General features: G+C 48.6%; 1 protein-coding gene across 2 annotated transcripts in view; it reads left to right on the top strand.

The window, feature by feature from the left end:
• Positions 1–10,523, top strand: part of IQSEC2 (IQ motif and Sec7 domain ArfGEF 2) — a 29,031-nt gene that overhangs the window by 5,406 nt on the left and 13,102 nt on the right. For both annotated transcript variants that reach the window (XM_017859631.1, XM_017859630.1), the window contains exons 3-7: positions 492–893; positions 4,227–5,122; positions 6,516–6,677; positions 7,162–7,284; positions 8,591–8,757. In XM_017859631.1, coding sequence (XP_017715120.1) covers positions 492–893; positions 4,227–5,122; positions 6,516–6,677; positions 7,162–7,284; positions 8,591–8,757 — 1,750 coding nt within the window. The remainder of the gene's footprint in view (positions 1–491; positions 894–4,226; positions 5,123–6,515; positions 6,678–7,161; positions 7,285–8,590; positions 8,758–10,523) is intronic.

The raw sequence follows: 10,523 nt of genomic DNA, 5'->3' as shown, positions 1-10,523 counted from the left end.
CCATCCTTTCTTCCTTCCTTCCTTCCTTCCTTCCTTCCTTCCTTCCTTCCTTCCTTCCTTCCTTTATCCCTCCCTCCCTCCCTCCTTCCCTCCTTCCCTTTCCTCCTCCCTCCTCCCCTTCCTTCCTTCTCTTCCTTTCTTTCTCCCTCTCTCTTTCTCCTTTCTCATTCTCTCTCTTCCTCCTTTCTTTCCTTCTTGCTCTCCATGTATTTTTACCTTGCTTTCTTTTTATCGGCTTCTCTGTTTGTTTCCTGTTTTCAAATAATCAATATGTTCTTCTTGCAAATAAGAAAACAAAACATAATCCAATCCCATTTGACCAGTGTTATCTGAAATTCAAGTGAGGAGACAACACTGAGCACCTAGCCTGGTGCTTTTTGTGGCTGTAAGCAGTCAGCCGTGACTCCAGTGGGGGTGGTGTGGTTGAGTGCCTAGGGAGATGAGGCTGCCATGACTTTCTGACTTTGTTCCCCTCGACCCTTCTCTGCCAGGTGGAAATGCTGGAGAGGAAGTATGGGGGCTCCTTCCTGAGCCGCAGAGCTGCCAGGACCATCCAGACAGCCTTCCGCCAGTACCGCATGAACAAGAACTTTGAGCGGCTACGCAGCTCAGCCTCAGAGAGCCGCATGTCCCGCCGCATCATCCTTTCCAATATGCGGATGCAATTCTCCTTTGAGGAGTATGAGAAGGCACAGAACCCCGCGTACTTCGAGGGCAAGCCTGCCTCGCTGGACGAGGGTGCCATGGCTGGTGCCCGGAGCCACCGGCTTGAACGGGGGCTCCCATATGGGGGCTCCTGTGGTGGGGGCATCGATGGTGGTGGAAGCTCCGTCACCACATCTGGAGAGTTTTCTAATGACATCACAGAACTAGAGGACTCCTTCTCCAAACAGGTCAGGATCCCTGAAAAGGGCCTTTCTTCTCCATCCCCATGCTCTGGCTACTCCTGCTACTTTTTACCTAGATTGCAAACTGAAAGAAGTTGCGTGACAGGCGTTTAGTAACAGCAAATAGCTACCATTTGAGTTGGGACTGTAAGAATAATGAGAAAGAACTGGCAAGATAGAAATTACTTTTTTTTTTTTGAGACAGAGTTTTGCTCTTGACACCCAGACTGGAGTGCAATGGCACGATCCTGGCTCACTGTAACCTCCGCCTCCTGGGTTCAAGTGATTCTCCTGCCTCACTCTCTGGAGTAGCTGGGATTGCAGGCATGTGCCACCACGCCCAGCTAATTTTGTATTTTTAGTAGAGACAGGGTTTCACCATGTTGGCCAGGCTGGTCTCAAACTCGTGACCTCAGGTGTTCCACCTGCCTTGACCTCCCAAAGTGCTGAGATTACAGGCGTGAGTCACTGCGCCCGGCCAGAAATTACATTGTTAAAACAAGCAAGTTACAAATATGGGTGTTCCATGCTGTTCCCTTCTTGTGGGAAAAAATATATATGGGTGTATAGAACAAATAAGAAAAAAGTTCTCACTACTTGGAACTTGATCTACTACAAAATAAAGCTTAACTCACAGGTAATGAGCTCCTACTGTGTGCCAGTGCTGTGTATGCCTCACACCAGACCTGTGAGACAGGGATTATTATTCCCATTTAATAGAGGAGGAGACTGAGGAATTGGTCCTTGTCCTCAAGGATCCCAGTGCAGTAGGAAATGGCAGACATGTGTGCATTACTGTCTCCTGAAGTAGAGTGTGCTCTGAGCCGTGAGAAAGGCTGTAGTAAAATGTATAGTACCTTGGGAACCCAGAGGAAGGGGAGGAAACTTTCTTCTGGGAGAACCACAGAAAACCTACTTGAGAAAACAGCATTGGAGCTGGGCCTTGCCAGACAGAAAAGATTTAGCAAGTTAGAAATACTTGGAAGGGTGTTGCTTACATAGGCATTGCATCACCAAAAGCCTGGAGGGGTGGGATTGTAACGCAGTAAAGGTAGTGGGAGATCGTTCTAGGGTTGGGGTGTGTCAACATACTTGCCCAGGTGTGAATCCCAGTTCTGCCATTTCCCAACTGTGTGGCCTTGGCAAACTGTTTAACCACACTGAAACATGATCAATAAAATGGAGAGAAAATAAAATGGAGAGAAAACCCTTTTAGAGCTGTTTGGAAGACTCAGTGCAACTATACAGGTAATATATATGAAAACGCCTAGTACATAGTAGCTGCTAAGTACATGTTAGTTTTCTTCCTAAAACTAAGAAGGTACTTGGTAGAGATTGTTGAATGAATGGATGAAGCTTTATAAGAGAAAAAGTCACTCTGCTCTATCCTCTATGATCTGGTCTTGCCATCAGCCTGGGCATGCCTCCTTGGACCTGGTGAAGAGGTGGAGGGAAGGACAGGAATATTGAAGGGAAGATCTATATTATTCATCTGTTCATTCATACCACAAAGATTTAATTGAACATCACTTCTGTGTCAAGCAATGTGTTGAGCTGAGCTAGAAAGAGAAACCAGGCCTGGATCCATCCCTCAAGGGAGGAATGGGGAATAGGAGATCAGTCTGGGAACCAGGTCTGGCCCCAGCTCTGAGTGCTATTGAAGTCTGATGGGGAAGTATATCCGTTATTTGTTAGCTGTGTAACAAATTACCCCCAAATTTGGTAGCTTAAAACTGACCCAAGAGACTGAGCCTAAACAATAAACATTTATCATCTCATACAGTTTCTGGGGGCCAGGAAGCTGGGAATGGCATGGCTGAGTGGTTCTGGTTCAGGGCCTTTCATGAGGTTGCAGTCAAGCTGTAGGGAGAGCCTGCAATATCTGAAGACTAGACTGGAGCTGGCAGTCTGCTTTCAAGCTCACTCACTTGGCTGTTGGCAGGAGGATTCAATGCCTCACCCTGTGGGCCTCTCTATAGGACTGTTTGTGATGGGCTTTCCCCAGGTTGGGGGGTCTGAGAGAAAGAGTACAAGTGACAAGCGACCAAGAGTACTCAAGATGGAAGCTGCAGTCATTTAAATTTTTTTTTTAATTTTGTAAATTAAAAAAATTTTTTTTGCAGTCTTTTTTAAAAATTTAAATAATTTTTTTTTGGCCAAGCATAGTAGCTCACACCTGTAATCTCAGCACTTCAAGAGGCCAAAGCAGGCGGATCGCCTGAGGTCAGGAGTTTGAGACCAGCTGTCCATCATGGCGAAACCCCGTCTCTACTAAAAATACAAAAATTAGCCAAACGTGGTGGTGCGCGCCTGTAATCCCTGCTACTGGGGAGGCTGAGGGAGGAGAATCGCTTGAACCTGGGAGTTGGAGGTTGCAGTGAGCTGAGATCATGCCACTGCACTCCACCCTGGGCGAGAGCGAGACTCTGTCTCAAAAAAACAAATAAAAATTTTAGAGACAAGATCTCGCTCTGTTGCCAGGCTGGAGTGCAGTGGCATGATCATAGCTCACTGCAGTCTCAAACTCCTGGGCTCAAGTGATCCTCCTGCCTCACTCTCCTGAGTAACTGGGACTACAGGTGTGTGCCACCACACCCAGCTAATGTTTTTATTTTTTGTAGAGATAGAGTCTTGCCATGTTGCCCAGGCTTTTCTTGAACTCCTGGGCTCAAGGGATCCTCCCATCTTTGCCTCCCAAAGTGCTGGGATTACAGGCATGAGCCACCATGCCCAGCCTCTGCAGTCTTTTAAAACCTAATTTCAGAAGTGACATACATTCACTTCTGCCATATGCTGTTTGTCACACAGACTAACTCTGGTACAATGTGGTACCCTAAGGTGTGAATACCAGGAGGCAGGGATCATAAGCGGTCAGTTTAGGGTCTGGATACCACAGGGAAAGAGCATTACCAGCTGTGGTCCAGACGCTCAAGGTCAAATGTTATGGATTGCCTAAGAGAATTCCCACAGAGGAAGCTGGGATTTTGGTTTACCCTGGGGGATGGCAGAGGCAAGAATGTGGCTTGAATCAGGGAGGAGGTAACATTTGGCTTGAGTCTAAATGGACACAAAGGAGGTATTGGGGTGTGAGCTGAGTGGGGGAACTCGTGGGCATTAGTCCCAGCTCCTGTGAGTTCACAGTGGTTCCCTGGGAGTCATTTTATAGACCACAGAGAGCTTGTCAGGGCTGGGGGAGGGGAATCCACCCTCCTTGCTGACCTACCAGGAAGACTCCCTCTTTTCCCTTACCCACCCCCTCATTCCCACCTTCCACCATTCTTCCCTTTATCTTTCTTTCTTTTCTCTCCCTTTCCCTCCTCTCCTCCCCCGCCTGCACAGGTAAAGTCTCTGGCTGAATCCATCGACGAAGCCCTGAACTGCCACCCGTCAGGGCCCATGTCTGAGGAGCCAGGGTCAGCCCAGCTGGAGAAGCGGGAGTCAAAGGAACAGCAAGAGGACAGCTCGGCCACATCCTTCAGTGACCTTCCCCTCTACCTGGATGACACAGTTCCCCAACAATCCCCTGAGCGACTGCCCAGCACAGAACCCCCACCCCAGGGCCGGCCCGAGTTCTGGGCGCCAGCCCCTCTCCCGCCAGTTCCTCCACCAGTGCCATCAGGAACCCGGGAAGACGGTAGCCGTGAGGAAGGCACTCGCAGGGGTCCCGGGTGCTTGGAGTGCCGGGATTTCCGGCTGCGGGCCGCCCACCTTCCCCTGCTTACCATTGAGCCTCCTAGCGACAGCTCCGTGGACCTGAGTGACCGCTCAGATCGCGGATCTGTCCACCGCCAGCTGGTGTATGAGGCTGATGGCTGCAGCCCCCATGGGACCCTGAAGCACAAGGGGCCACCAGGCAGGGCCCCGATCCCACACCGCCACTACCCAGCCCCTGAGGGCCCAGCCCCAGCCCCACCAGGGCCCCTGCCACCAGCCCCCAACAGTGGCACTGGGCCCAGTGGTGTGGCTGGGGGTCGGAGGTTGGGGAAGTGCGAGGCAGCAGGCGAGAACTCTGATGGTGGAGATAATGAGAGCCTCGAGAGCTCCAGCAATTCCAATGAGACCATCAACTGCAGCTCCGGCTCCTCTTCTCGGGACAGTCTAAGGGAGCCTCCGGCCACCGGCCTGTGCAAGCAGACTTACCAGCGGGAGACAAGGCACAGCTGGGACTCGCCAGCTTTCAACAATGATGTGGTCCAGAGGCGGCACTACCGAATTGGCCTCAACCTTTTCAACAAGTGCGTGCTCCCCCTTCTAGCCTGCTCGTCCTTTCCTACCCTGCCACGGGTACTTGAGTTCCTGGGACAGAACTCCACGCAGTGATCCCGGTTCTGCCATCCTTTCATTTTGTGGAACGGTATTTCTCCCCAGACATTCAGGGAAGAGGATTGGCAACAGGGTGGAAGAGTAGAGAGTCCCTTAACACACCTGGGCAGTCCTAGTACTGTCTCTGGCTGACTGTGCGATCTTGGGTGACATGACCCCACTAAATGGATTCTGAACCTTGTCCTCCCCACCTTCCCTTTTTAGAGGGGAGGTGATATGGTGTAGAAAGAGCCCCAGCCTGGGAAACAGGAGATCTGGCTCCCAAGTGGGCCTTTGGCCAGACTTGCTGCATAGCCCTGGGCAAGGTGCATTCCTCCCCTGGGCTTCTATTTTTCCACCTACCACTAGCAGAATGTGTATGTGAGACATGTTGGGGGCAGGGTGGTGTGCTGGACCCTTCAGTGACTGTGACTAAGCTCTTTCTAGGTGCCTGGTCTTCTGCCAGGTGTTTAGGAGTGAGGTGGGAGTGTGACATTTGATTAGAAAATAATTGGAAAACATTAGATGTAATTAGAAAACATTAAATGTAATGTAAGCCATTACTTGAATGCCTTACATTTTTATAGCTTATTAAACACTGCCACCTATATTTAATTCTTACAATAACTCAGCAAGGCAGGCAGTAGTGTTCCTGTTTTGTAGATAAGGAACCAAGGCTTGGAGAAGTAAAAGGAATTGTCCAAAGTCATACAACTGGGAAGTGATGGATCTGAGACTCCTATGGCACCAGTCCCTTCTAAATTTTAACCTTGTGGGGTCCTAAGGTTCTGGGGTTCTGAGTATGGGATAACTGTGACCCAGATTTTGGCCCAGCTCCCTGGAAATCTAGGGAGCACCTTGTCTATAGAAATACTCAGAGGAAGTTGGTGAGACCTGCCTGCGTGGGATGTGGGATATGGAACAAAGTAACCTCTTCACTTCTTCCCTACTCTGAGGGTCTGTGACTCACAGAGAAGGTGCTCAACCCTGCTCCTCGGTTCTTGCTGGGAATGTCAAAGCTCCTGGCATAGAGCGGGCTCTCATTAGATACTGATTTTCTTTCAATTGTGGTGTAGGTCCAGTGAAGGGGGATGTTGGGTTGAAGATACCTTGGGATTTTGAAGCTCCTCGAAATGGGCAAGTGGCTTCTTCTCTCTGGGCCTCAGTTTTCTCATTTGCACCATGATGGGATTGGATCAAATTATGTATTTGACTTCGTTGGTCTTCTGAGGCCGGACTTAGTTGGGCCCAAAATGAGTTCAACAAATGAGACAGAGCACAGTTCCACGAGGACAGTCATCTCATCTACCTCCTCTCTTTCTGCAGGAAGCCAGAGAAGGGTATCCAGTATCTGATCGAGCGGGGCTTCCTATCAGACACACCGGTGGGAGTGGCTCACTTCATCCTGGAGCGGAAAGGCCTCAGCCGGCAGATGATAGGGGAATTCCTAGGGAACCGGCAGAAGCAGTTCAACAGAGACGTGTTGGAGTGAGGACCCCAGGATGGGGCAGGCTGGGCCAGGGATTCCTGGAAAAGGACAGCAAGAGGGAGGAAGGGGGCAGCCTGTCCCTTTAGCTCAGATAAGCTTTTCAAAACAGGATGAATAGACCTTCCTGCCCCCTTACCCTTCTGCCCCAAAGGGGTCTGATCTTGTTTGGCTCTATTCCTAAAGTCTTCTGTGTGGCCCTGGGCAAGACGTGCTCATCCTGTGGCCTGTTTTGGGCCTCAGTTTTCCCGTCTCTGAAGTGAGTGGCTCGATGGAAAGGGCCTTTAGTGACCACATGCCTTGCCTCAATTTTCTGAGATGGATTTGATTTCAAACATTCTGTCCTCATGTGTACTTGCTCGGGCCACGGGTCCTGAATTTGGGAGTGCATCAGTGGGGTTGTTGGTCCATTTGAGCAGGTCCAGGTGGGTCAGAGGTTTTCTGCAGAGGAATTGAAAGCACCACACCCCCTTCTTTGCTCCTTAGCTGTGTGGTGGATGAGATGGACTTCTCCTCCATGGATCTGGATGACGCACTCCGGAAGTTCCAGTCCCATATCCGGGTTCAGGGTGAGGCCCAGAAAGTGGAGCGACTCATCGAAGCCTTCAGGTGTGCCTGTCTCCCAGTTGTGAAGCTGCCCCTCCCTTCTGTGGGCATCAATGTAGTATGTGTTTACAAGTCACTTCTCTGAGCCTCATACTTTCTTCACCATAAAACAGAAATGATAAATCCTATCTTGCAAGGCAATTGTGAGGATCAGAGGTAGTGCATGTAAAGTATCTAGCTCAGCCTCTGGGACATGGGCATTCGATAAGTGACAACATCATCAGCAATAACAGCTAACATTCACGGAGCACTTACTAGGTATCAGGTGCTGAGCTGAGCACTTTACACGATTATTTCACCGAATAATCACAACCACCCCATAAAGTAGGCACTTCTATTATTATTCCCATTTTACAGAGGAGAAATCAGAAGTTTAGAGAGGTTAAGTAACTTGCCCAGGGTCATACAGTGAATAAGTGGTAGAACCAGGATTTGAACTTGTGTGTGTCTAAGTCCATGATCCATCCATGCCCTTAACCATTTTACTCTACTATAAATGCTTTAGAGATCAGGTAGGCCGGAGTCTAAATCCTGGCTCTGCCACTTTAGGGTATTTAGAAGAGAAACAGGAGTTGCTGAGAACTTGTTTCTCACAATGGGGGAAGGATTTGCTTTGCAGTTAGAAATATCTGGGTTTATCATTCTCAGCAAACTATCACAAGAACAGAAAACCAAACACCGCATGTTCTCACTCATAGGTGGGAACTGAACAATGAGTTCACTTGGACTCGGGAAGGGGAACATCACACACTGGGGCCTATCGTTGGGCGGGGGAGGGATTGCATTGGGAGTTATACCTGATGTCAATGACGAGTTGATGGGTGCTGACGAGTTGATGGGTGCAGCACACCAACATGGCACAAGTATACATATGTAACAAGCCTGCACGTTATGCACATGTACCCTAGAACTTAAAGTATAATAATAATTTTAAAAAAAGAAAAAATAAATAAATATCTGGGTTTTCATCCTGGCTTCACCATTTACCAGCTCTGTTACCTTGGGCAAGTTACCTTGTCACTTTGAGTCTCAGTCGCTTCATCTTTAAAATGGGACTGCCAATAGCTACCTTGCAGGATTATGATAGGATTACATGAAACAATGTACATAAATCCCCTGGAAGAGCTCTGTAAAAGGTAGCGATTGTAATTTTTACATGCTGGTCTAGGGGAAGCTCTGAAGAGGACAGACCCAGAGATCAAGAAAGTATTTCTTGCAGGAAAGGGTTGCTGGTGTCAGACTGGGTGGGTGGTGGGTAGGCAGAGATGGCTGCTTCCTGAGTCTGGCTTTGACCCCTCCTGCCCTGCAGCCAGCGGTACTGTGTCTGTAACCCAGCCCTCGTGCGCCAGTTCCGGAACCCAGACACCATCTTCATCCTTGCTTTTGCCATCATCCTCCTCAATACCGACATGTACAGTCCCAGCGTCAAGGCTGAACGAAAGATGAAACTAGATGACTTCATCAAGAACCTGAGAGGTGACTTCCTTATCAGCCTTTCCTGCCCTTCACCTGGGAAGGGAAAGTGGGGGTTAAGGTGGGGAAGGATGCAGGAGATCCCATCTGTTCCTTGGAAATTAATTTGTGATGCTGTCACTTTCTGGCCTAGCTGGATGTTCCCAGGATATTCACTTATTAATTCACTCAAATCGTCATTTGCCCATTGTACTGAGCTTCTACTGTGCACCAGGTTTCTGGGTCCTGGGGTTCAAGCAGTGAACATGATAGATTAAAGTCCTGACTCTTACAAGGCTTTATTCTGATTCATTCATTCAGTCATTCACTTCTCCTTTCCTCACTCCCTCTTTCCCTCTCTTATTTATGCCCATGAGGACTCATTTAATTATTTTGCGTACCTTTTCCTCTATTCATGCATTCATTTATCACTCGACCAAACAACCAGCCAGCCAGTCAACACTTAGCACTTAGTGTGTGCCAAGCCCCACGATGGGTGCCAAGGACAATGGAGAGGAATCTGCCATACTCCCTGTTCTGAGAGAGCTCCCCGTGTGTGGGAGAGGCTGACTTGTAGCACCCAGATAACTAACATAAGACAGAAAGTGAACAGTGACATCAGAGAGGCCAAAAGTGCAGTCAGAGCTCAAAGGAGGAAGAGCCCACCTCTAGCTAGCTTCCCGGAGGAGGCAGTATTTTTATTTTAAGGTGGGTCTTGAAGGCATGGAGAAGGTGACACAATAGAGATAGAGGAGGGCTTACCTACCAGTAAGAATACCAAAGACGCAGAGGCAGGAACATTTATTTTCTTTAGGGAACAACTGAGGGCTGGGTACGGTGGCTCACGCCTGTAATCCCAGCACTTTGTGAGGCCGAGGCAGGTGGATCACATGAGGCCAGGAGTTCCAGACCAGCCTGGCCAACATGGGGAAACCCCGTCGCTACTAAAAATACAAAAATTAGCAGGCATGTTGGTGCATGCCTGTAATCCCAGCCACTCAGGAGGCTGAGGTAGGAGAATTACTTGAACCCGGGAGGCAGAGGTTGCAGTGAGCTAAGATTGCACCACTGCACTCCAGCCTGAGTGACAGAGCAAGACTCTGTCTTCAGAAAAAAGAAAGAAGAACAATTGAGATGAGGTCATTGATGGGTTGGGAAGGTCCCAATATATGAGGGTCCCAATATATGAGGTTCCAATATATGGAAACAATATATGAGGGCCTTGAATGCCAGATGAAAGGTGTCACCTTGCTCTTTTTGCTTATTCTACTGATGTCGAGCCCTCCCTATCACCAAAGAGCAGCCTACTAAAAATGGTACAGATGTTAAGATTATTTAAGCAGAAAAGAAAGAGGAAAATAGAGTCAAAGAAAAAAAGCAAACTGAAAACAAGACAAATTGGCTGCCCATTGGGTTTGTGCAGCTGTGGCTGCTCTGGTAAGAAAGTCAGTGCGATATAGAATATTCCTTTAGCACCTGTCCAAGGAGGAGATGTGGCATTTCCAAGGAAGAAAACATTTTCTCCTTTTTGTTTTCTGTTTTTTTTTTTTGTTTTTTATTTTCAGAGACAGGGTCTCACTCTCTCACCCAGGCTGGAGTGCCGTGGTGCTAGCAGAGCTCACTACAGCCTTGAACTCCTGGGCTCAAGCGATCCTCCCACCTCAGCCTCCTGAGTAGCTGGGACTATAGGCGCAGGCCACCATGCCCAACTAATTTTTAAATTTTTTTTTTTTTTTTTTTTTTTTTTTTTTTTTTTTTTTTTTTTTTTTTTTTTTTTTTTGGGGGGTGGT

The sequence above is a fragment of the Rhinopithecus bieti genome, unplaced genomic scaffold, assembly GCF_001698545.2.
Source record: "Rhinopithecus bieti isolate Rb0 unplaced genomic scaffold, ASM169854v2 scaffold_51744, whole genome shotgun sequence".
Lineage (NCBI taxonomy): Eukaryota > Metazoa > Chordata > Mammalia > Primates > Cercopithecidae > Rhinopithecus > Rhinopithecus bieti.
This window is presented reverse-complemented; position numbering and strand designations above follow the sequence as displayed.